General features: G+C 39.0%; 1 protein-coding gene and 1 long non-coding RNA gene across 3 annotated transcripts in view; both read right to left on the reverse strand.

The window, feature by feature from the left end:
- Positions 1-10,877: 10,877 nt before the first annotated feature.
- LOC138050593 (uncharacterized) lies at positions 10,878-12,631 on the reverse strand. Its single transcript, XR_011132652.1, has 3 exons — positions 12,447-12,631; positions 11,723-11,758; positions 10,878-11,314 (listed from the first exon to the last, which is right to left on the reverse strand). It is a non-coding gene; the product is annotated as an uncharacterized lncRNA (long non-coding RNA).
- Positions 12,632-15,871: 3,240 nt separating this feature from the next.
- LOC138052364 (tyrosine-protein kinase TXK-like) overlaps positions 15,872-27,500 on the reverse strand; it is a 41,508-nt gene continuing 29,879 nt past the window's right edge. For both annotated transcript variants that reach the window (XM_068898824.1, XM_068898823.1), the window contains 7 exons: positions 23,499-23,584; positions 21,353-21,480; positions 21,158-21,222; positions 19,769-19,887; positions 19,500-19,576; positions 18,993-19,073; positions 15,872-17,163 (listed from right to left, as the gene is read on the reverse strand). In XM_068898824.1, coding sequence (XP_068754925.1) covers positions 17,095-17,163; positions 18,993-19,073; positions 19,500-19,576; positions 19,769-19,887; positions 21,158-21,222; positions 21,353-21,480; positions 23,499-23,584 — 625 coding nt within the window. In that variant the 3' untranslated portion in view covers positions 15,872-17,094. The remainder of the gene's footprint in view (positions 17,164-18,992; positions 19,074-19,499; positions 19,577-19,768; positions 19,888-21,157; positions 21,223-21,352; positions 21,481-23,498; positions 23,585-27,500) is intronic.

Genomic DNA, 27,500 nt, shown 5'->3' on the forward strand with positions numbered 1-27,500 from the left:
AAGGTGCATTATCGAGTAGCAAGAGAACACTTCGAGTTTCACGCTGACACTTCCGATTCAGTTTTGTCAAGGCTTGTTCCAGGATATCGAAATCCATCCAAGCTTTTTTTGATGAAAGTAAGTGCATCTTTGATGCCTTTGAAACAACGGGGATTTGCTGACTTTCCGATTACTATCGGTTTCTCTTTACCCCCTGCGGCATTTACAAAGAACGCACATGTAATCCTCTCCCTGGATTGTTTGCCACCTCTGCACTGCTTTGCTGCTTCAGAAAGGGATTTGTTTGGTAACGCACGGTAGAATTTTCCTGTCTCATTCATATTAAGAATGTCTTGGGGGCTGTAACTTGCGAATATTACTGGTAACCGCTCATTCCAAGACTGAAGTGTTTCCTCGTATACTTCTCCCGATTCGCCACTCACGTTCATTCCCTTTAATGTTGTATCGGATCTTGAATTTTTCTAGCCATCCATTTGAATCTTCAAACTCTTGCTCCATGCCCATTTGAGCGGCTACGGCACAGGCTTTCTACTGTAAAATTGGTCCCGAAACACAAATTTTCTTACTTCTAGCCTTTTTGAACCACTCCAACATTGCCAATGTGATGTCTTGAAATCTGTTGCTGGAAGTATTTCCACTAACCGTGAATTTATCGAGCAAGTTTTGTTGATCACGGAGGATGGATTCGATCTGAAAACTAATCTGCAATTTGTCGCAGTGCTGTCGCTGGATTTTTTATTTTTTTTTGAAATCTATTACTTCTACCTTTTCTTGCAAAGTCAATTCTTTTCGCTTACGTTTCGCCATTGCATATCGTTTACGATATTAAAGTGACGAAATTCATTCTGTAATCAGGTTTCATTGACTGGCTAATTTCGATTCACACTTCTAAATTTTGGGAACCAGTCAGAAACCAGCGTTACCACAACTACAATTAGCGGAACGGAAACAACAGAAGAATAGTTTCTAGATGTGGTTTTCCCACAGTTTTTCGGTCTGAAAATTGACCAGTCAACGAGATATGGCTAGCACTCACTCATTAAACGTTCTATCACGGATAAGAGGGTTTCATGTCTACAAGGGGTGGTGGACTCCTCACAAAGGAGAAAGTCTACAACTTCAACCAGAACCTGAAAACCCGAAAGACAGAAACGCAGTCAGCGTTGTCAAGGATAGCCGAGTCGTGGGACACATGCCTTTGATGTTGGTCAATACGAAAGAGGAAGTTTTGAACGATTGCCTTTGTGAATGTTGTTTCATGTCAGTGCATCGCAAAACTGACATGCACGGCTGGCGCAACAGATATGTAACATCACCAACCTTTTCAAAGACATCGTTGTTCGTCATAGAAGGGTAGGGGTGTTGTCCGCCACTGTAAATTTCCCGCGTTATGATTCCTGAAAAACGAATATAAACAATTCAGGCACCACACGGATGGAGATCCTGGAATTTTACAACAAACTAACAAAATTGACTCTACAAAATCCATGAACCCTTCTGCCGGGCTAAATGGTCGCGAGAACAACAGAATCGCTAAAATGCATGCAAATAAGGACGCTTCACAATCAGTCTAAAGGACAGCGGCTTACCGAAAGCCTAAACGTCTGATTTACTGCTGAATCTCGAGTGCAGTATAACTTCAGGTGATGCCCATTTGATGTCGAATTTTTCATTACTTGTTCCCGTGTATTCATCATCCAGGACAAATCTAGGACACAAAGATGTTAAAATAGAACGCTTGACAATTGCCAGACACCCACATAGGTCTCCGGGTCACAACCCTTGCTGTTAATAACGTCAGAAGTTACAGTCACGGTTCTCGAAGAGGAGGGGAAGGAACTGTCGGTGTTGCGGCTGTCCATTGTGTGGTCTATCGCCGACTTGGGTGGACTAGCTGAAATGGCTCATATGTTCCCTTCTAGTCCTACCCACTGCTCAATTGCAGTAGTGAGTACTAGTGCAAAATGGATTGAATTAATTAATTATTGAGCCTATAACCTCAACAACGACAACAACAACCAACTTTATTTTACGAGGGTGAGCACGTAACAGCTAGGGCTGATAAACTTGTGGCCCTCCTACAATTACATGTAAATATATCTAAAACAGTCTAAAAAGGTATAATATAATAATATACAAATAAGTACAGAAAAATTAGTTTATCTTAAAATGTTCAGTGTTGTGGTACCTATCAGTAAAAAAAACCAATTAAAGCTTTACTTAAACTTAAAAGTGATGATTTCGACTTAATATCTTTTGGAAGGGAATTCCAAAATCTCGTGGTTGATACTGAAAATGAACGCCCTCCGTCTGTTTCCCTCTTAAAACGTGGACAAACTAAATTAAAATCCCCATGTCTGCTTTCCCTACTATGTACATCGGCATTTCTTGTTAATAAACTATTCATATAAGACGGGCTATCCCCAACTAGTCGTCTAAAAACATGCAAACATTTTATGATCTTCGCCTCATCATAAAAGGGAAACCATCCTAACTTAGTGAATAGCTCAACACTATTGTCTCTAGTGTCTGTGTTTAGTATTACACGGGCTGCACGTTTTGTAACTTTAACACTTCAGTTAGGCTATCAATAGTGCAAGAGGGCCATATTCTTGAACCATAGAGCATTACTTGTTTGATCATTGAGTTATAGTACAGCATTCTTTGTTTGAGTGGCATGAAACATCTTATTTTCTTTAATACTGCTATACGTTGGGATATCTTTTTGCAAAGTTCCTCAATGTGATGGTCAAAATTTAATTTGTCATTAATGATAACCCCCAAAAGCTTTTGAGACGTAACTTGTTCCAGCCTTTTTCCATTAATTTTGAGTAACAATTGGTCTTCTTCCATGTTTTTAGCAAGTCTTTTACCAGTAACCATCATGCATTTGGTCTTACTTCCATTAAGGATCATCTTATTTTCATTTGACTATCTCACAACTTCATCCATATCCCTCTGAAGACTTGTAGATAGAGTGTCAGGTGCATTTCTTACGTCACTTGAGTAGCTCAACGTCGTATCATCAGCATAGATATCGACAACAGAGTGTCCAAATGTGGTCGGAAGGTCATTTATAAAAACAAGAAATAAGAGCGGCCCAAGAACAGATCCTTGAGGTACTCCTAGGTGAACAGGCTTGGACTGAGAAAGTGTTCCATCAATATTTACATATTGAAAACGTCGAGTTAAATAATTGCCAATAAGTTTTAGATCTCTCTCACCAATGTCATAACCACGTAGCTTTGCTAGGAGTATGCCATTATTTATTAAATCAAATGCTTTCTTGTAATCTATGAAAACGAGCCCGGTTACTTTGTTTTCATCAAGACCGAAAAAGAGCTGATCCACCAGACGTATCAACGCCGTTTCTGTTGAATGTGATTTCCTAAATCCAGACTGGAGTTTATGAACCATGTCGTTGCTCTTTAAATGTTCGTAAAAAGATTTACAGACATGCTTCTCAAATACTTTGGAAAGAATAGGCAAAACAGAAATCGTCCTTACTTCCTTGTCCTTTAAAAATCAGAGTCACTTTAGCGATTTTCCATTTAGAAGGGAATGTCGCAGTAAATATACAATGGTTGATCAACCTACGCAAAGAGTTTGATATAGAGTTTGCCGTTAGCACTGATACCGTCATCTCCTGCAGCCTTGTGTGGTGGTATAGATACTAGGATCTCAGCGACTTCTTTTTTAGTTATATATGGAATATTAAGCGCGCTTTCACTTGTCAAGTTAGGATCAATCGATTCAGGATCAGGACTGCTGCCAAGATCATGCTCATGTAACAGATCTTTTGGCTGATTAACAAAAAAGTTTGCAACTTTGTAACTATGTTTGATAACAGTCAGATTTTATAGTAGGAAGTAATCTCAAAAATATATGTTATGAAGGAGAACGAAATGAAAGCCATTTATAGGAAGGGCGGATATAGGAAGATTTTTATGCAAAAGATCATCACGTTTGAGGAAACAACAATCCACCACCAAAGGGAAATCAGTAAGCTCACGTTTGGCGCGTTAGACCTTCGTCGCAACGTGTTGCTTGCCTTGAAAGAGCAGTGTGAACCCACGGCCTGTCTTGCTTTCTCAAATGCGATGATGTTTCCATCAGAAAATAGATATTAATCGGTAATGGCAATTGCGTAAAATGAAGTTCTGTCGAGATTCTAGCTATGCAAATTTTAGCTTTACCATTTTTGTAAACTCACTCTAAACGTTGTTTTTTCTTTGTATGTTTAGTCAGGAGTGCCAGCCCACGTACGGGGCTGAAAGACTGGGAACCGTTTCAAAACATGAGGGCGTAGCAGATTTTGGAAGCACATAGCGATCGAGATTGTTTATCTGAGCAGAGGGTCATCAGAGGGGCATTCTGTCTGCGCGTGAGCGAGGCATTGAAGATCGAACACAGTGTGGCGCCATTTTGTTTTGCGGGGTGTGTTGTGCGGTATTTATAATTGAAGATCGACGCTTTAGAAACAAAGTTCAAAAAAGAGTGAGAGAAAGTTTATTAGTTCAACAACAGTTCTATCACTGAGAGCTTTTGCAGTATTTGCTGCCGTTTCCGACGATTGGCGGGATTTGGAGATCAAAGTCTGAACAAAACGTTTTTTTTTTCTTTTTTTCATGTGGCGCACAGCAGAGTGATGGGGCTTCCTCTTTCAATCAAGGTGGCTAAGAGAGAAATCAATTAATTAAACGAGGTAAGTTTCAAGGAGTCGAAGTTGTGTTTTTGTTATTGCAGAATGATTTGATGAAAGCGTCTCTTAGTTTCAGTGTAAATAATTGAGGCTAAATCTTGACTTGAGAGTGTTTTATTTGAAACTTGAGAGTCAATTTGGTCAAAAGTTTTAACCCCACCCCGAAGTTTAAAATTGGTATTGTCAACGTTTTCATTCCTTTCTTTTTTTAGCGGTATACAGTTACGGGTCGTAAAAAAATGTGCAGGGTTCAAGATCAACGTTTTCTTCGTCTGCACTACTTGAGTATTCGCATTTGACGAATTGTGGCATACCTTCCTAGACTTGGATCTCCGCAATCCTTGGTCATTTGCCGTTAGTGTACCTTGCAAAACACAGGTAATTTGTTGACAGTTTCGCTGCTGCAAATGCTTTACTTTGAACAAAATTATTTTTTGTACGATTTTTTTTTCTGTTTCATGTTAGTGTTTAGCTGCACTGGTTTCTCTTAACTAAGGGTAAATTCGTGAAGAAAATAAGTCAAGCTTCGTTTTTAAAATATCTTTTCACCAATATAAAAATGCCTTCATAACAATAGTCATTTAGCCAGCTTTCGTTAAAAAGCTCTGTGAGCTAAAAACATGTGCGCTCTTAGTTCAAGCAATTTACAAGGTAGGTGGTTTCGGTCATTATGCCATCCTTCGAAGCTGATCGAAAGTACAGCTTTTGTGTTCATTATTAAACTTCGAACCAAATGATCCCTTTCATTCCATGCGCTCTGTTCAACCAAAAGTGGCCAACTGAATAGCAAGCAAAACAACAAAAAATGGGAATTTGCGTCCCTTCAATTCCTTGATACTTTTGCCAGTCCATCTAAGGGAACTGTTAAACAAAAAAAGTTTTCAATTTGGCCTTGGATTTGTAGGTGGCATGCTTAAATTTAAGGAAATCTCAAGTAAAATAAAATAAGGTCTCAAATGCCACAAACGCCCTTTGTTCAGTTGGGCTTGGTTTTGTGAGTTATTTGGCGGAGAAAAGTTGTGCATGCCATAGCACACAGAGCACAGTCTGCTGATCATTAAGATTTTGTAAGACCCACAATAGGGTTTGTCTGAGTGTGCACAGAAAAACTGATTACTATGAGTGTTTATCATTGGGTATTCATAAAATACAGCCACTGTGATATAGTTACATACGAGGTTATAATTAGAGGTGAGTGTTCACCCAGTGAGAACAAATGTTTATCCACACCAGTAGTGCTTTGTTGTAGTGACGTCTGCTCAGACGTGCATTCTGAGGCCGATGATCAGAAGTACTCTGCAAATTATTATTTAGTTTAAAGGTTAGGCTGTTAATTGAAAGGACAAGGGGAATGTAGTTATCTAGAAGAATGAAAAGAGTTCCATATTGCATGTTTTTTATTTGTAGAATTTCCTCATCACAATTTCTCAAAAAGTGTCCTGCATCCATAAACAAGTTCTAGTATAACATAATACTCCATAGCTTAGGTTTGTCGGTAAGCTTGCTTCTTGAAAATAGTGTTTCATACACAGAATTAAAAATGAGGATGAAAAGAACTGGCAGCATGTTCTCTGCTATTTAGAGAGACGTGCAGTGGCTCAAGAAAAGGGACAATGGACAGAAGTGATGGACGAGAGGTCAAGTTTTGAGGAAAGGTGTTACCTTGAGAACCAGTAGTGAATGAAGACAAACGGGAAGAATGGTTATGTGAAACAACCATACATGTATTTGAAGCTCTTTGTATATTATCCAGTTCTGAATTATGATTGGAATCTTGAACACTCATAGATAATTAATTTGTTTGCAGTAAAATTGACAGATGTGCTGAATCTATCAGGCCGCCGCTCATACAAATGGGATTTTTTTTGGCTTATAAATTCAATGTACACTTAAGTTGGAGGGATATGAAATGTTGCATGTCCTAGCCTTAGTAAGGTGACCAGCAAGTTGATATGAAAAAAAACACTTGTGATCATTAAGTTTTTGATATCCATTTATTGTGAATACAGTTGTTGACCATTTCCTCATATCTTATACTACCGAAGGACTAATAAATTAAATTATATTTTAGTTCTGTACTTGTAAAAGTTTAAAAAGCTTGGAGCTTGATATTAAAAAAGGAATCTCGCTGTCATATGCGCGGGATTGAGGCCTACATAATGGAAGCTCGTATTTGGTGGACAGGGCATGTTGTTCGTATGAGTGCAGAGAGACTACCACGTGCCCTTTTCTACAGCGACATATCTGATGGTGCTCGTAAAGTTGGTGCTCCTAAGAAGCGTTTTAAAGATCAATTGAAGAGCTCGCCGAGCAAATGCGGCATAACTGACTTTGAAGCTTTTGCAGACGACAAAAGCCAGTGGAAGCTGGAATAGAAGAACTGAAGGAACGTCGGCGTTGCCGCAAGGAGCGCATGTTAGCTCAAGGTTCCTATCCCTGCGATAAATACCCAAAAGTCAGCCACTCTCGGATTGGACTAGTGAGCCATCGAAGAGCTCACCACCGCAAAGGAGTATGGTTAACAATGTTTTGCTTCAAAACTTGGATCTGTCGCTCACGACGGCCAAACCAACCGAGATTTTTTTTTTTTACTCTTTGGTGTGTCACTCTTAAAATCGCTTTTTTCCCTGGGCCTGGTATAGTCATAACTTACTAATTTCCTGTTGTCATTTTGTAATCAGTTTTCACCTTGAATAGTCTGATTCTTTGTAAATGATCACAGAGAAGGGGGAACTAAATTTGCTTTTAGGTGATAAGATCATTCTTACAGAATGAGAGATGTGTACAATGTTCAAGATGGCAGTTTGTTCAAGTACAACTTGGGAATCATAGACCTTGCTATGCCCTTAGACAGTGGTTATTTGTTTTAGTTCTCCAGATTTATTTCCCTTGGTATTTGGGGATGTGCTGAAACTCAAAACCTTAACCAGCTATCTTACTCCTCGTTCCCTGAAGCTAACACCTAGCCTCCCACTCAAACGTCCTTAGGGTTTCGTCACGCATTTACGAAACCCTAAGGACGTCTGCCTGGGAGGCTAGTTAACACCATGTAAGCTAAGTAATTTTCAAATGGGAGGTGCTCCATGCAATACACGAAAGCAAAAAGAAGGCTTTCAATAGTATGCATGGACGAATACACGTGATAAGCTGACTTACTCTCTGTCAGAATCTTCAAACGTTCCTCAATTTCTAAAAATTTTTCACGTGGTAAAATTACCAATTCACTATTTTCTAGCTGTTTGACCATAACTTTGGCCAAAGCTGCTGTTTTTGTCCCGTCCTTCACGCTCGTTCATGTTCATGCCAACAAACTTTAAACCACAAAAAGGCAAGCTACCGCAAACTTTGGGTGTCAACATTTATTTTCATAATGGAGCTAACATTCTTGTTATTTTAACACATTTCAAACCAGAACGCCGAACAGAGCAGAAGAGAGTACATTGAGAGGTAGACCCGTAGGATGGAGTCAAAACTATTGCGGTAAAATGTCTGTCCAGTCTGTTTATGTGTGTTTCAAGAGCTCTTGGAATTCTACAACTTTCGCAAATAATAAAGATTACTGACTCCGTGAGAGTTCACACCAAAACAACTTTATAAATTTTGGTTTTCATTCGAAAGTAATTTGCTGTGACTTTTTGCCATGAACAGCCCAACCATCTCTCGATCTTTTGACACCGTCTTCACGTAAGACAAGGAAAATAAACGACATGTACAGATAACGCCCCGCCTTCGAAACTTCGAAAATAGTACCCCTTTCACAAACCTACTTACCCTAAGAACACTGCATTCCCTTTCTAGCCCTTAGAATAAAGTTAATGAACGATATTAGCTCTCATGAACACTTATTTAAGAAACTGATTTCGATTTTGTTTTGTTTTGTCTTTTAGACGTTAGGGGAGATGTTGTGTTTTGTTCCCTAGGGATATTACAGGAGAAAATAAAGTAATACTGGAAGAGATGTTAACCTAAAACAGTTTTCTTTATTCACCTCCCTTTTTTTTTATGCTGCGTCAAATAAATTAAATAAATACAGTCAATATTGTAATGAAAGGGCCTTTTAAATACCTTAATGACAGATTTCTCTACCCTTACATATACTTCGACTCATGAAATCCCTAAAGGTACCCTTTCGGGCGCAGCTTCCCGTATAGGCCATTATAGGGAGTACCCCCATCCCCCTCCCCCCCTCCCGGGAGCCTAGCCCCAATAACTCACCAAAAACGTTTTTTTCAGGTCTAAGGGAAACGCTAGCTTGGCTTAGTTATTCATCACTGGAGCAGAGACGCCTAGTCTTGACCTGTGGAATGTGACCTCTGTTTTAGATCCGCCTGATTTGAGGAATTTTAATTTTTTTCTCCAAGCATCCACACCGTTCACACCAATTTTGTTTCTGGAATGTTGATGCACACTTTCCAAATTTTTTTTTTGACTGACAACGTTTTCGAAGCGGTCGTCATCCCTAATGACTCTTCGAACGACGGGTTGCCATTTTGGTCTCTCTGCAGACAATTCAAAGACATCTTTTAATCGGTGATAAGCTGAGACAGTGGTGCAGTTTGTTTATTCAGAAAAAGTTACTCATCTGAAACTACATTGAGTGTCTTCGGATTTTTTAAAGACAAGTATGGAAAGTGGATTCCATTCTCCAAATACAAGACCAATTGTTCTTATAAATTACTGCACCTCATCTTTAAAAAAAATTACCAAAAAATACTGTCGTTTAAAACTACCATTATTCCGTAGGCTACAATACTGACGAAAGCAGGTGTTTAATGAAGTAGGTAAATAATCTAGTGTGACTCGTCACGCAATCTTTCCTCCTCAACGAAGAAAAGACCGCGTGGCGAGTCACAAAAATGTCTGCGCAGCAGGCTATATATTGACTTAAGAGCAAAAGAAAAAGAAATGGCCTCACAAACCTTTGGAAATAATAGAAAAGTAACTTATTACTGTAAACATGCAGTACGAAAAATACTGCTTCGAAGTTCACCTCAATTGACAGGGGAACGGTTATTTCTTTGCGCAGCCGAGAAGTTGAACCGTGGACTATACTATTAAGGGTGACTAAAACCGAGATCTTCGGGTCCTAACCAGTCACCTTCAATTCCGAAGGGGAAGACCTTAGATAACAATGACCTGGACCAGGTTGAGTCCGCGATTCTCGAAATGTCATGCGGATTTTACCATAAAAATGCCCTTGAAGCTCATTAAAATGGCGGCGAAAGAGTAGAGTGCTCCACTTGTAGGATACATAGTGTATTTAGTCTGGAAAATGTTCTGAAGAGCGTTTCGAATGATTTCACGGGTAAGTCGGCAGGAAGAATGCTTTTTAAATAAAATCTCTGACCTTTACTGTGTGAACACTAGTTTTCTCTCGTGTTTCCGCTACAGTCATTGTTATTTAAATGATGCCTTGATCATTTCTTAAATAACAAGGACCGGAGCCAGGTCATGTCTCGATGATTGGGGAGGGGAGAGGTGGGAATAATAGGGCTTTTTACAGCGATCTTTGCTGTTTCCGGACGCTGTAAACAAAGATACATGCCAAATTCGAAGGAAATGGCGGTAAACACGCCGTCATGGAGTCAACTGTTCTCTGAGAGCTTTTCTGATTATTCGGGATATGTTACTGACGAACTTGGAAGATGCTTTCAAACTTATAAAGGGGTATGAAGTCAATACAACGAGTTCATTTACCGTTACATACCAGACTAGAGGTTTTGGAAAGTCTCCAATAGGTAAGATCTCTTTTTTTGTTTTTAATCAATGCAAGTTTATTATAGGTCTTAATTATTTTTTCCAAAAATGTTATTGTTATTGACCGTTTTTGGCAATTATGGTGACTAGGGATTGGGATGGGGCCATGGAATTTGTAACAAAGGAAATTATTGTAAATTCCTATCCACTTTCTACGATGGAAATGATAAATTAAATTACCCACAAAATGGAGCTTTTTCAAGAACTTTGGAAATAATTACCCTTTCCTTCAAGCCCCTCCCACCCACCCCAGGTTTGGAAGCTGGGGCAAGGCATCTCCAACAAGACTCCATTGAGATCCACCTAGGGTTGCAACAGACAAGAGGTATTTCCCAGTGGCCACTGGTTAGGCACCTGTATTCTAGAACATGTATATTCTAAAAGATGGAGCATTATTAAGATATTGAATAGCCATTTTTCCATTTTTTTAATACACTTCACTTGTCAAAAACAAACAGTTTTGGCTAAACAGGTCAGTTTTCACTTAATTTTACATTAAATGTCAGTGAATCATTTAGTAGTCAGTGCACAAAAATAATCACTTCCAATCACTGTAATCTAGTCTAACACTGTTTCAGTTGCTACAAAATTCCTTGTGTTGCTCATGACTATTCCTCTCTTTGAATAACTTTTCCTCTTCACTATGTATCAGTAACATTATTATGATAGGCCATTCGGTTGCAACAGTAAATACAGAGAATGGGGGGAAAACTAAAAAAAAATCCAAGGCATCATATTTACTGCAAAGATGTCCAGGCAACGAAGGGAGTGCATCTAGAATTCGATGGGATTCCTTTTGTAATCCTTGGACACAAACTTTTGGAGTGCCAAAATGGTCCAGATCGCAACAGGACACTAAAAGGAAAACAGTCATTATTATAATAATAATACATTATTATAATAATAGTCATTATTATAATAATACATTATAATAATAATGCATAGACTTTACATACTGTGGTAAATTATTATTATTATTATTATTATTATTATTATTATTATTGAATATTATTATATCAATGCACATTAGCAAAAGAAAAAATATATACGATGATTCCATTTTACCTTTTTGCTAAGTGACTGTTACTGATATATAGTGAAGAGGAAAAGTTATTCAAAGAGAGGAATAGTCATGAGCAACACAAGGAATTTTGTAGCAGCTGAAACAGTGTTAGACTAGATTACAGTGATTGGAAGTGATTATTTTTGTGCACTTACTAAATGATTCACTGACATTTAATGTAAAATTGAGTGAAGACTGACCTGTTTAGCCAAAACTGTCTGTTTTTGACAAGTGAACTGTATTAAAAAATTAGAAAAATGGCTATTCAATATCTTAATAATGCTCCATCTTTTAGAATATACATGTTCTAGAAATTCAGGTGCCTGACCAGTGGCCACTGGGAAATACCTCTTGTCTGTTGCAACCCTAGGTGGATCTCAATGGAGTCTTGCCCCAGCTTCCAAACCTAGGGTGGGTGGGAGGGGCTTGAAGGAAAGGGTAATTATTTCCAAAGTTCTTGAAAAAGCTCCATTTTGTGTGTAATTTAATTTATCATTTCCATCGTAGAAAGTGGATAAGAATTTACAATAATTTCCTTTGTTACAAATTCCATGGCCCCATCCCAGTCCCTAGTCACCATAATTGCCAAAAACGGTCAATAACAATAACATTTTTGGAAAAAATAATTAAGACCTATAATAAACTTGCATTGATTAAAAACAAAAAAAGAGATCTTCGAATTTGGCATGTATCTTTGTTTACAGCGTCCGGAAACAGCAAAGATCGCTGTAAAAAGCCCTATTATTCCCACCTCTCCCCTCCCCAATCATCGAGACATGACCTAGCTCCGGTCCTTGTTATTTAAGAAATGATCAAGGCATCATTTAAATAACAATGACTGTAGCGGAAACACGAGAGAAAACTAGTGTTCACACAGTAAAGGTCAGAGATTTTATTTAAAAAGCATTCTTCCTGCCGACTTACCCGTGAAATCATTCGAAACGCTCTTCAGAACATTTTCCAGACTAAATACACTATGTATCCTACAAGTGGAGCACTCTACTCTTTCGCCGCCATTTTGATGAGCTTCAAGGGCATTTTTATGGGAAAATCCGCATGACACTTCGAGAATCGCGGACTCAACCTGGTCCAGGTCATTGTTATCTAAGGTCTTCCTACAATAGGCCACTTTCGAAAATACCATAATACTCTTTCTTTGTCCCTTAAAATTTTGCATAAGCAGAGCTCTTGTCTTCTCTTGGGACCATTGGAGGTCCCAAGAGCAGCTGGAATCAGTGCTTATGAAACATTTGGAGGGCAAACAAAAAGTATTATGGTTTTTCCAAAGTGGCCTATAGCTTGTTAAAGTGCCCCTGTGACCAAAAAATCAATTCATATTTTTCTTTGGATTTCAAAACTATGTTAACAAAACACTAAGTGACCCACGTTTTAAGCCTTGATTTCAAAAAGACGCCTCTTTATTTTAACTGGAATTTTCCTATTTAATGGTCCGCCATTACTAACATTATGTTCTTGAGAGAGCTGGATCGAGGAGAAAATGACGTCAAAGGCTCACTAGTTTAAGAATGCAATACGTGTGTACGCCACAGAATTAACATGCAGCACGGGGGTTTTGGGCTTTCAGACTTTTAAACTCACGCTTTACATATATAATAAGCTGCGTTCACACGCTGAAATTTTAAGCTAGTGAGCCTCTGACGTCACTTTTCCCTAGTTCCAACCGTCTGAGGTCCAATTGGTCAGTTTTGAACGTGAGTAATGGCGGACCGTGAAATCCAAGACTTACACTCAAAGTAAACGGCCTTTGGATAAAAATCAAAGCTCAAAATTTTGCCAGTCAGGTGTTAAGCAAACACACTTTCAAAATTTGAAGGAAAAAAGGAAGTGGTATTTTTGATCACAGGGGCACTTTAAGAAAACTCAAGGTAAAAGGAAAATATAAAGACTCAAGATAAACTCACCCTGACTCATTAACTCTGAGACGATATATAAAAGAACAGAGGAATAGCCGCGTGATAGGGAATTCATTAAATGCATTTAAAGTAGATTAATTGAACTAAGATTATCATTTGACAAAGTGCTTTATTCTATGAATAATTTCGCAAGTTTCTAGATAAGAGTCTTCCGAAATTAAATTCCATTCTACATACTTGTGATCCAGTTCGTGAGAAAGAATTTAGCCTAGAGATTTGCGTATTGAAATTGGCATTGGGCATTAGGAACGAGAACTTAAAAATAGATTTTAAAAAACTATGATGGGGCATGGGGATCCGTTCTCTCACCTCATCCTTTCTTGAGGGTATACAGAGGTATACAAGTGTATGCAGGGATATACAAGGGTTTATAGGTTATTACTTACAATATTCATTACACTATAATAAGGAATAAATACGGTCCGTGCCCAAGCACCGGCATATAAGACACGCCAGATAAGAAACTCGCGCCAAACGAAAAAGTCGCGCCAAGTAAAAAACGGCGCCCAAAATAAGAAAAGAAGCGCCAAACAAAAAAAGTCGCGCCAAGTAAACAAAGTCGGGCCAAATTAAGAAAAGTCGTGCCAAACGAAAAAAAGCGCGCCAAATAAAAAAAGGCGCGCCAGCTAAAAAAAAGTCGCGCCACTGACACAAATAGAAACAAGAGTCACGCCTAAAGTAAAAAAGTCTCGCCATCAAAAATAAAAAATATACACACACGCAGGTGGCACTAACAGGGCTCCGTGCGCGGACTAAGGACACCATACTGTACTAGTTTTTGGTAACACGATCGACAACTGAACTTGGGGCGTTCGTCGTTACCGTTTGCACAAATGTTGCAAATTGTTAAAATGATTTTCTTCAAGTGTAAAGCTTTTCCAGCGTCGGAAAAACTAAACTTTCCTCCGCACAACTGGCATTTATTCAGAACAGCACACAAGCTTGCGAAAACCAAACCTTCACTGAAGTGCCCAACGAAATAAGCCAATCAGAGCGTAGATTGCATTGCCGCGACCTTTTTTTTAGTAGCCAATGAAAAATGGTGTATTGTCGAACTTTACCAAATCTCAAATTTCCAATGACAGAGTGAGATCTGGGTACGAGATTACCTGCGCACGGGAACTTGTTCTTTTTAGATGTTAAAATTACTTCAATTAGTGTCTCACTCTCCTTTGCAATCCTGGTTGGCTTGTCGATCAAACATTTCATGTTGTAAATGTCACAGAAATTTAATAATTGTGTCTCCCCAATGCAAGTTGGGCTCCTAATCAGGTTTCTGTAGGTTGCAGTTTAGGTCAGCAAGTAGGGTGCAGTCATCAGAAAGCTTGCTGATCGACATCATTAATTGTTCCAATTGAGATGTCAATGTGTCTTTAGTCAACTTTAGGGGTCTGTATATACCGGCAAGAATAAGAGGTCTTTTGAGTTCTTACTTCAATGGTGATCGATAGATTCCAAACCTGTTGTTTTGATATTCCAGATTTGTTTGGCAAACAAGATCCGATCTTGCATAAATTTTGAGGCCTTCTCCAAAATCCGTTCTATCTTGTTGGTATAGCTTGTAACCTTTGACGTAGAATTGGCTATCTGGGAAGGTGTTGTCAATTTTAGTTTCATAAAGAAATTTCAAATTATTAGCATATCGTTTAAGTTGATTTTCTTCTCGTACTTTATTATCGATCTCGCTCTCGTTTGGCGACATGAAAGTGCTCGAATCCTCAAAGAATGATTCACAAAAATTAAATGGTCGCTGACAAGCCCAGCATATGAACGAGCATCCGTTATTTTTTGCACATTTCCATGACACTTTGTTACAGTTTAAGGACGGTGTCTACTAATTCAAAGATGTTTTATGCCCCGGGTTATGATTATGCAAGAAATGCAGATCTTAACAAGTGTTATTGAAATCCAAAAAGAGAATTGGGGGTAACCACGCATTTTTCAAAGATAATTCATGAACAATATTTGTCAAAAGCTTCAAAATACAAAGCCATGCATGGCGTTGTTTCTCAAATTGAAGCTTAATTATCTCTGAAAAATGCATGGTTTCTCCCAATTTTCTATTTGGATACCAATAGTACTTACTAAGATCTACTTTCTCTGCATAATTTTTAACCGTGCAAAAATATCCCTGTATTAGTAGTAGCACCACCGAGATAGGAAATCCGAGTATCTCGAGATGCGCAGAACGTATGCGCAATAACATTAATAGGCACCGTCCTTAAGTCTGTTGAAATATAAAGTGCTAAACGGCTAACGTTTGTAAAAACGTAACCATGGACCGACCCTTAGGTGGTAAATAGCTTATTTACTTTTTTCCTCTCTCTCTCCCTTCCTCTCTGAAATCACTTTCTTAATTGATGAGGCGTCGCGCTTGATAGCAAATGCATTTTTAAGAGACTTACAAACTGAACGTTTCAAAGAGAAATATTTTTATTTGAATTGTATTTCCAAAACTCTTGTCTAATAAAAAGTAACATCTGTATGTAAACGGATTCGGTGTCAAAAAAAAAAGGAAATTTAAGGTCATCACACAAGCTCACGCAACTAAGGCTAGGATTCCGCACGCCGTGAGCGGGCCGGATGAGAAAATTCTGCCTGCTCCCGAAACCAATCAGATTGCAGGATTTGTTGAATTCCGCCCGCTCAAGCAATGAGAAAAAAAGTAATTGAGTAATTGACCAATCAGAATGCGCTCTCTACTCTTTTAACGGGGTTGGAAAAAAATAATTTCGATTCGAAAATAGCAAATCATGTTTGCTTTTAGTGGAGCAGAGACATCAAAGACCATTTGAGTTCACGTACACTTTAAAGAACTCATTGTCAAATATTTTTTTTAATATTTTAAGAACACACGGACGTTGACCAGAGTGAGAACATTTAACTTACTTATACGAAGCTGACAACTGGATGGTTCTGTCACTTTAAAAAACAAATGTACTTTTAAGCTCAGTAAAAATATAAACTGGCGTATTTCGCCTGCATCGATGTAAAAGCGTACCTACAGGGGTTAAGAAAGAACCAAAAAATGTCTTACTTTTCTATCCACAATTCAGTAAGAATATATATACATGTCTTTATACACGCAGAGCCATAATATATGTAGACGTTAAAAACAGTATGGACCGATTATTTAAATGGAGCCTAATTTAAACCGTTGCTTACAACATTCGTTTTACCTCCAGAACTTTGCGAAGTCACTGTTACTTGCAATAGATAAATGTTTAAATAAAACGTGCTTTTTCCCTTTGCTTTTGCCTTCTTGACCCTGTTTTCGGCAATGAACTGTATTTTTATACCAGGATTAGCCAAAATAAATCAATCTTTCTTAAGAACTTGCTAGGCTCGGTTTAATTAAATCAACTGGAAATGGACGGAATTATGTAAATATCCTTGACACTGTCAGTAACATAAGACTGATAACACGGTCTACATATTAATACGTCATTCACTAATTAGTAAAACGGCGACAATGTTCCTATAAACAAAAGTGTGAAGTCAACGGAAAATACATTGAACCACTTATTCAGTGGTCAATTTTACTGTGAACAGGTGTACACTGGGTAATGGTCAGTTCGTTACACGGAAACCAATTACTTTAGATGAGATTGATATTCTTTTCATACGAAAATCTCGACTCATTTTCGACCCACAAGTTTAATAATAGTTCTGTTGACTTCAGCAAAGGTTGGCCTGTGGTCCGGTTCCTGAGAAAGAAAAAAAGCGACACCTTTTTGTAAATATCAGTTAATACGACAAGCCAATGAATAATACCTCAATGTGACCATTCAAGAGGATGTCAGTTGTGCTAAAATCCATTTAATTTGCTCTTTAAAGACACAAAAGAAAGAAAGCTAGAAAAAATTCACGAGAACAAACAGAAAAAAAACTAATACAACAATGAAGATATTTCAATGAGGCTACGAGGGTATGGTCAGGTGAGATCATGGCCTCACTAGCCGTCGAGCTATGGATACCTGAAAAATGTAGGTTCCTTGAGGCATCGACGGAAGCAGGATTTACAAGGTTTCTTAACCATATACAATCCAGGCCAAAATTTCTTGGGACACTCTTAACAATACGCCATGAGATTTGTGAATATTGGTGAATATTGAAGACGTAGTCACTTTTCTGTTGGTTGATAAAATCGTCTATGGCCTCCTGGCTTTCGATGATGTCTGTTTCACTTTCTGCTTCTAACGTTTCTAGATCTTCAGGATAATAAAATGTTTATCTGAAGTCTTCATCGGCTAAAAAAATCAATCTTTTTTAGCTTTTCCTGGTAGTTTCGCTGCGAAGAATGACAATATTCGCAATTTTTTCGCCACTTTGGTTTCAAATAAAGTTGTGTCAAATCATGAAATTGCCGGCCTTGCTCCAAAACAAAAATACACGGCCGTTTCCGTGGAAACGGTCCGTACTGCAAAATCCCGACCGAGGAAGAACCAATCAGAGCGCTGGGGTTTGCACAAAACTGGCTTTGCCATGTAATAATCCCCAATATTCATTGAGCCTGAGGCGAATAATTGTTTTAATATAATTTTCAGCAGTGAATATCAAGAAAGCAGTGTTCTCACCAGGATTTTGTCTTAGGGAGTCCCAGGGCCCTCTTTCCTTCGTGAATTCTCTGTCCATTTCATTAAGGAAAGTTCAAATTGAAACTCTTGCACTGGTAGCCCTTCGACCATATTGTAAAAGCATTTGATGTGTTTGCCTCGAGACAGATAATACAGGTCGTGATCTTTTTGTCGGCATCATAGGCAAGCCATGGGTATTGCGACTGCCATTCACTCTGAAAAACAAGGCCTTTCTTCAATGAAATAGGTTTTTGATCTTTTCCAGCTACGTGTCCTCTTCGCCAGCGTTTCGACGAACTGCTTTCATTCAGTTGAAGAAGCAAAGACCTGGAGTATTCGTTGCAACCATTAAAAGACTGCTAACTTACTTCTAAAATTCTGTTTCGCTCGTAGCATCCTTGTGCACCCAAGTGGGCGCAGTGCATGCCTTTTAACGCGCCATTTCTATTTTTCTTGCGGGAATCCCGCAAGAGCGCGGCCTGGTAAGAACACTGCAAGAAAGTGCAAAACTCGATAAAAAGGCACGAAACGTGCTTGCTTGGACTAGCAGTCGCGTCTCCAAAATGTTATATTCACCGGGTAGTGGGGTGAATATAACATCATATTCTTATATTCACCGCTGAAAATTATACTAATTTGTAATAATTTCCCTCGTAGTGGCCTCTCAAGTGCTCTGCTCCCTCCCCCAAGTGAGCGCCCTTCCCCCTCCCCCAAGCAGTGTTCAAACAAACTGCAGATGTTTCCCGGATTTCAATCGATATTGTAAGGTCGTGCGTTATTCACTTGAGTGTCCACGATTGTAGGTTACAGAATTTAACTACATATATATGCCCTGAAACCAATTGGGCAGAGTTGATATCGAGTCTAGTCTGAAGTGGCTTTCCATAAAGAAAACAAAAAAACAAAGGCAAACACAAGAACATTTCGAAGACAAAGAGAGGTTGTAAAGAATATCTTACCGAATGCCAACACTTTTCCAGAAGTCTGAAGATTTCATCTGGACATTCGTGGGGTTTTTCTAGTCTATAACCAGCGGGAACCTGTTCACAAAAAATATTACGCTAGTGAGCGCTCAAGGCTGGTTTTTGACTAGCGACGGAGTCAGAGTCCGAGTCGTAGTCGTAAGCGCGCTTATAACCTAGCTAGACGGAATCGGAGTCGGAAGAATCGGAAAGTTCCCATTTTCTTCCGACTCCGCGCTTATGACCCCGTCATAAGGATGAAAAAAAAAAGGGAACTGAACTAAGCAACCCATTTGAAGGAAGGCGACTTAAAGGAGACAACCACTCCGCAAGCTCTCTAATTTGATGCTTATTCAGCGCTCTCGTTATCCATGAGCCACGTCGCCACTCAAGGCGACTTCAGGGGGTTAATCATGACAGAAACGTTGCCTGTGTGAATGTTGTTTATGTGCATCTCAAAAATGACATGCACAGCTGGCGCAACAGACATGTAACATCACCTACCTTTTCAACGACATCCATGTTCGTCATAGAAGGGTAGGGGGATAGTCCGCCACTGTAAATTTCCCACGTTAAGATTCCTGAAAAACGCATCTAAAAGAATTCAGGCACCACAGGGATGGAGATCCCGTAACAAACTGACGCCAACTAAACTTGACTATACATAGTTCATGAACTCTTCTGCCGGGCTAAATTATCGCGAGAACGACGGAATCGCTTAAATACATGCAAATAAGGACGCTTCACAATCTGTTTAAAGGACAATGGCTTACCGAAAGCCCAAATGTCTGATTTACTGCTGAATCTCGAGTGCAGTATGACTTCAGGTGATGCCCATTTTATGGCGAATTTTTCAGTATTTGTTGCCGTGTATTCATCATCCAGGACAAATCTAGGACACAACCAAAGATGTTAAAATAGAACACTCAACAATCGCCAGACACCCACATAGGCCTCCGGGTCACAACCCTTGCTGTTAATAACGTGGAAAGTTACAGCACCCACTCACGGTTCGCGAAGAGCAGGGGATGGAATTTGCGGTGTCCTTTGTGTGGTGTATCACCGACTTGCGTGGACTAGCTCGAATGGTTCATATGTTCCCTTTTAGTCCTTCCCAATGCTCAATTACAGTATTAGTGCAAAATTGATTATATTAATTAATTATTGAGCATATAACTTTGCAACTATGTTTGCAAACAGTCGGCTTTAATACTAGTAGGAAATGATCTCAAAAATATATGTTATGACGGAGAACGAAATGAAAGCCATCCATAGGAAGGGAGGATATAAGACGACTTTCTATGCTAAAGATCATCGCGTTTGAGGAAAGGACTTTAAAAGAAACAAATAACCGTGGTATCATACTCTCAACTAGGGATACATGAGGAATTTTGCCTCCCAATAGCTAACGGGGTTATTGCCTTTCCAAAACCGGTTGGTGGTGGGCCAAAGAAAAACACTTGGTAGTATTAACATTTGACATTTGATTTGTTTGCATTGATTTGTTATTTGTCGAGCGTTTCATATATCTGCCCTTGGCTCGGGAGACTGGGCAACCACTCCCTAAGCTTTCGAAGTTAAATAAAGTTACTTTTCTTTTTTTTACTTTAATTGATAAAAGAAATTCGCCACCAAAGGGAGATCAGTAAGCTTACGTTTCGCGCGTTAGACCTTTGTCGCAACGTGTTGCTTGGCTTGAAAGAGCAGTGTGCACCCATGGCGCAGTGGTACAGCAGTGCGTAATCCAATCGCTTGGCCTGTCTTGCTTCCTCAAATGCGATGATGTTTCCATCAGAAAATACATATTAATCGGTAATGGCAATTGCGTAAATGAATTACTGTCGAGGTTCCAGTCATGCAAATTTTAGCTTTATGGTCTTTTTTGACTCGTCGTAAACGCGTTTTGTAAGTTTTGTCAGGCGTCCCAGTCCCGCGTATGGTAGAGACTGGGAACTGTTTCAAAAACATGATGGCGTAGCCGTTTTTGGAAGCACATAGAGATCGAGATTGTTTATCTGTAGAACAGTGACTGAGATGTGGCCGAATAAAAACAGGTTATTTTTATCAGTTGTCTCCGAGTTCACTGTCAGAAAAATTGAACAGATCCGAAATTACACTTTCCCCACAATTGTTTCCGGTTAGAAGAACTGAGCCTTGCTTACCTTGCCAAGCCAAAATCAGCAAGTTTGACAACATTGTGATCTCCTATGAGGCAATTTCTTGTCGCCTGATGAGATTAAGACCTTCGTCACAATTACTGAAGACTCGTGAAGCCAAATACAACAATTAAAACTTATATAGGCTCTAGGTGAACGTTTTGTTGTAAAGTGGATTCTAGCTGCGCTTTCTCAGCTTACCAGATCTCTGTGAATGACGTTTCTACTTTCCAAGTAGTTCATTGCTGAAGAAACTTGTCGAGTCAGTCCTGTCATCTGCCGAGTATGCAGCCTTGTTCGATTCGCCCTCAAATAGTCAGTGAGGCGTCCTAAAAAATTATGTAAAACCGTAGTCGAGTTCTCGTAGCAGTAATATGGAGCTTACACACATAAGCAAAAACAACTACAACGGCTACGAGAAGGTCATGAAACAATAGGCTTATTGAACAAAAACAATAGCGTTGCACGCCTCGCACGTGCGTTTTACAATTTAGTACATTTCTCAGCTGTTCTAGTCCTCACAACGACGCGAAATGAACATATTTGAGGCGGCAGGTCTAAAACACAGATCACATTCCACAGGTCAGGGTACGTGCATGTCAATGTGCTACAGACAAAAAAAACAACCACACCAAAAGTGTCTGACCCCTCACCCTTTTTAGTTTTATATACCATTTCTGGCAGAAAAGGTACCCCTTTCGTATACATTCCATTGGAAAATAGTACCCCTTTCACAAACCTACTTAAGAACACTGCATCCCCTTTCTAGCCCTTAGAATGAAGACTGATCTCGAAATATTGTTATGAACGGCCCTTTTAAATACCTTAATGACAGATTTCTCTACCCTTTCATATACTTCGACTGATGAAATCCCTATCCTTTCATATACCTGAAGCGTGAAAAAGGTACCCTTTCGGGCAGAGCCTCCCCGAATAAGCCATCATAGGGAGTACCCCCCCCCCCCCCCCTCCTCCCGTGATCCTAACCCTAATAAGTCACCAAAAACGTTGTTTCAGGTCTAAAGGAAACGCTTAGCTTAGTTATTTTTTGTTGTAATTTAAAGCTTTTTATTATTTTGTTACACCTAAACACATACAAAGATTATGAATTACTAAACTACAAATCACAATATTAATTACAATATCAAAACAAAATAGACTACTAATTACAACTCAGTAAATAACAACTACAAGATAACACTAATACATTAACACTCTTACAATAAATAGGCCATTTTGGAAAATACCATAATACCCCCCCCCCAATTTTGCATAAGCATTGTTTTTGTTTTCTCTTGGGACCGTTGTAAGTCCCAAGAGAAACTGGAAACAATGCTTATGCAAAATTTGGGGGGACAAACAAAGAGTATTATGGTATTTTCCGAAGTGGCCTATTGCACAACAATAGTAAAAAAAAAATAAAACAAAACATAAACACTAATAATTATCACTATCATCATTATTATCAAAGAATAATAATAAAAAGTCTTAGCTTAGTTGTTCATCACTGGAGAAGAGACTCCTAGTCTTGCCCTGTGGAATGTGACCTGCGTTTTAGACCCGCCTAATTTGAAGAATTTACAATTTTTTCTCCAAGCATCCACACCGTTCACACCAATTTTGTTTCTAGAATGTTGATGCACACTTTCCATAATATTCTTTGACAACGTTCTCGAGGCCGTCGTCATCCCTAATGACTCTTCGAAGGACGGCTTGCCATTTTGAACTCTCTGTAGAAAATTCAAAGACGTCTTTTAATCGGTGGTAAGCCGAGACAGTGGCGCAGTTTGTTTATTCAAGACTATGTTACTCGTCTGAAATTACATTGAGTGTCTTCGGATTTTTTAAAGACAAGTATGGAAAATGGATTGCATTCTCCAAATGCAAGGCCAATTATTCTTATAAATTACTGCACCTCATCTTTAAAAACAATTACCAAAAACTGCTGTCGTATAAAACTAATGACGAAAGTAGGTATTTAATGAAATGGGTATAGGATCTAGTGTGACCCGTCACGCAATCTTTCCTCCTCAACGAAGGAAAGATCGCGTGTCGAGTCACAAAAATGTCTGCGCAGGAGGCTAAATATTAACTTAAGAAAAAAAGAAAATGATCTTCGGGTCCTAACCAGTCACCTTCAATAGGCCACTTTCAAAAATACCATAATACTCTTTCTTTGTCTCTTAAAATTTTGTATAAGCATAGTTTTTGTCTTCTCTTGGGACCATTGGAAGTCCCAAGAGCAGCTGGAAACAATGCTTATGCAACATTTGGAGGCAAACAAAAAGTATTATGGTCTATTCGAAAGGAAAGGAAAGGAAAATCTAAAGACTCAAGATAAACTCACCCTGACTCATTAACTCTGAGACGATATACATTGGCTTTTCACTGCAAACTCCATACAGCTGAATAAGATGGGGGTGATGAAACTGTCTGTTGTAAGAAATGAACAGGCTCAAGTTTTAGTTATTGGAGACCCTCTCAGTAGGCTGTTCCGCATCATCATACTGTAACCCTAGGAACTCATCCCTAGAAGAGAACCCGGACCACAACCTTGAGTGATCATTTTCTTAGGCCTGGTAACTTTTAGATTCATATCGACCTTTTATTATATTGTTTAAAGTGGCTGTGTCACAACAGTGCAGCTCAAGTTGGTTGTGTGTAGTTTCACCAATTATCATATGACCCGTACGGCCCTGCGCGCGCCTTCATTGCAAAACTATTGAGAAAATCCCCGTATGAGGGCCGGTTAGGATCGCGTACGGCCCTCATACGGGGATTTTCTCAATAGTTTTTCAATGAAAGCGCGCGCGAGATGCGAACTAAAACAACTTTGTTGCTATATAAATCCGGACTTTTCAAAATGACAGACGTAAGTGAACATTCCGAATTTTGTTACCCGAAAAAAAAAAAAAAAAAAAAAAAGGAAAAGCGCGGTGGTCATATGATAAAATGCTTATTCACTGAGTTAAGTCGGGCCGGAGGGGAAAAAATTTGGCCCGAGGTCATGGCGTACGGACCTGCGCTCAGTCCGTACGCCATGACCTCGGGCCAAATATTTTCCCGTCCGGCCCGACCTAACTCAGTCAATAAGTACATATTACTCACTCCTACTCAAAGCTTCGTGACAACAAATGTCTGTCGACTTACATAGTTTAAGTAACAAATAACAGAGAATTATATTAAATGATTGTTTACGAAGCCTCAATCGCAGTTCATTTTATCTTCTTCACTTTTGTCCATACCTGTCTCTTTTTGTATTTGTTTTGTTGTTAATCAAACCTTCCTTCAGTGTTCTAAGTAGTTAATTTTACGCTTTGCTTAAACAACAACAACAACAACGTTTATTACATACAATACTAGTTTGTCCACCCAAATTTAGCAAAGCTAATCGAGTTGGATGGAGCAAAGATAAAATAGTTTATTAATGTTATTTACATTGACAAAGGTTACGAAAGGAAATATTTAATATTTAAGAATAATGTCAATGTACAAGAGCGATGAATGTTTCTATTGCAAAGATGTGAGGTACTACAGTGGAATGCAGATTGAGATTCTAGTTGACTGATTGCGTATAATATTAAGATTCAAATAACATCTAACAAAAAGGTTTACTCGATGAAGGATATCACAAATATCAAGTTAAGATTCTTTCGAATAAAAGAACAGAGGAATAGCAGTGATAGGGAATTCATTAAATGCATTTTAAGTAGATTAATTGAACTAAGATCATCTTTTAATTTTTAAGTCCAATACCATTTGGGAAAATTCTTGATCCTATGAATAATTTCGCAAGTTTCTAGATAAGAATCTTCTGGAATTAAATTCCATTCCAGGTACTTGTTATCCAGTTCGTGAGAAAGAACGTAGCTAGATTGAGAGTCTAGAGCTTTGCCTATAGAAATTGTTTGAAGCAGAGGATTGAGTGTAATGAGGATGTATATTAGAAATATCTTGAAACTCCTTTTGACTTCTTTCGACTCACAGGCTTGGCCCCAGGCTAACAAGCCGTACGTTAAATGTGGTGAAATGAAAGAGCGATAAACAGTGGTTATAAGTGTATGGGTTGGCACATGACAACGCAAATTTGGATAATAAACCTACATATCAACTTATTTTGAAAGCTACATGATCAATATGGTGTTTCCAGGTTAGACCTTGGGCAATAAAGATTCCAAGGTATTTCACAAACTCTTTACGCTCGAGAGAGACATACTTATTTTTATCATTATCAAATATCGTGACATTTGGTTGAAAAGTGAGTTGTTTTTTAGCTCGGCAAAATATGACGAAATTTGTTTTTTCAGTAACATTCAAGGTAAGTTTATTTGCCGTGAGTCAGTCACAATTTGCCAAGCTCTAGGTTTACATGCAATGCCCTCTAGTGACTTGAGATTGCCATCCACATATAGAATATTTGCGTCATCAGCAAATAAAAGAAAATGAAGCTCTTCAGAACATTCTTGGATATTGTTAATATAGATAAGAAAAAGCAGTGAACACAAGACAGAACCTTGTCGAACACAAGGAGTCCAGAGCAACGGTTTAGTAGGTAAGAGCCATCCCCCTTAAGAGGCACGATATTTGGCGGAAAAGTTTTTCTTTGTATTCGAATGTAGGGGTTAGTTCGTGAAGAGACTGTGGTGCTGCGTCGGTGGGGTTAGAAATCTTTCTTCACTGTACCAGCAGGACCTTTCTTAACTAACTCGACGAGAAAGAAGGAATGAGTCTCTGCAGAAAGTGCGTTAAGTCTTTACTGAGTATGCACAAGCCGTTGCTTAGAGACAGTTTCAAACCCAGGCCAAGTCTGGATCGCACTTCTAGACGCCACATCGGTTTTCGTACTGAAGGAACGATTTTGACACTTCTAGACGCCATATTGCCCGAAACGGAAAATACCATGATAATACACCCTGTTTGTCCACCCAAAGTTTGAATAAGCATTGTTTCCGTTTTCTCGTAGGACTTACAATGGTCCCAAGAGAAAACAAAAACAATGATTATTCAAAATTCGATCGCTCGATTTTGTAAGTTCCGAGAGAAAATGGAAACTGCTTATTCAAAATTTGGCGGGACAAACAACGAGCATTTTGGTATTTTCCGTTTCGGGCAATTTGTTTCGTACTGAAGGCTTGATTTTGACTTTCGCCTTGTCAATAATATGATGCGCGCGCTGCCTAAACCGGTTTGACCGGAATGATTAGCCCAGAAACTTGGGCTGCGGTAAAAGACTTCACACGATTTCTGCTCCACCTCTGTTGAATTTTAGAGGGGCTCTGCTCGCAGGGTGACCTTTCTTAAAGGTGGTTGATTTAACTTAATCAACTCGTTCTCTGAATATAAACAGTCCTAGTGAACGATAACTTCAAAGAGAGATATGCAAGTTGCAATCGTAGGCTCTACGTTAGTCATTCATGACAACGCGAGGGCACACATGACACCGTTGAAAAATCACTCACAGAGTACTAGTGCAATCGTTTGCAACCGCTGGTAAACTAGATGATGCCATTTGAGGCCAGATAATTTTTAAGGTTCAATGGAGATAGCTATTATCCGCGTTCATTATCACTTTGATAATTTTTGAAGAAATTGCCTTGGCTTATTTTGCAAATTACGACACGAAAGACTCAGGGATTAGCAAAATGCACTTTTTTCGAAAAATTATGCGCAACTAAAGAAAAAATGCACCCTATTTTCGTTTGAGAAGAAAAATATGCGTACCAGGTTCAAAACGTTTAAAACTGGTGTTTAGTTTAGCAAATCATGAAGGAAGAAGTTTCAAGTGATTTAAAGATTAGGCTATTTAATTGCCGGCGACCAAAAGGAGACCGTCGTCCTACTTTCAATAGGCTGATTTAGCAACAGAACGGGAACGTCAGTGGCGACGGCGCGCGCAGAAAAAACATCAATGAGAATTGAGAATAGAATAGACTCCACTCTTTTCTTCTCTGTCCTAAATTCTCATTGGTAGTTTTGCTGGGCGGGACGTCGCCACTGACGTTCCCGTTCTGTTGCTAAATCAGCCTATTGCTATTATGCATGCGTGGCACCTATACACCGAGCTTTTAGCGGATTTTGCGCATTCCTGAGTTCTTCCAACAACAAGGAACGGAATTCATAAAATGCGTTTTCGGCAGCAATGTTCGTGATGTTATCACGAGCCTTCGATCACGTGAAGCATACCAAATATGGGAAAATTCACAAGGGAATTTGCCAATTTGAACTTCAAGTCACGAGGGAAGGATTCAAGCTTGAAGGGAAGCGTTTCAGTAAAGCTTTGTTTTGCTGTAATCAAGACCTGTAGAGCGTCAGCTTAGGTGCATTCTGTAATCTAGCCAACAATCGAACT

This window comes from Montipora capricornis, chromosome 6 (genome assembly GCF_036669925.1).
Source record: "Montipora capricornis isolate CH-2021 chromosome 6, ASM3666992v2, whole genome shotgun sequence".
Taxonomy (NCBI): Eukaryota; Metazoa; Cnidaria; class Anthozoa; order Scleractinia; family Acroporidae; genus Montipora; species Montipora capricornis.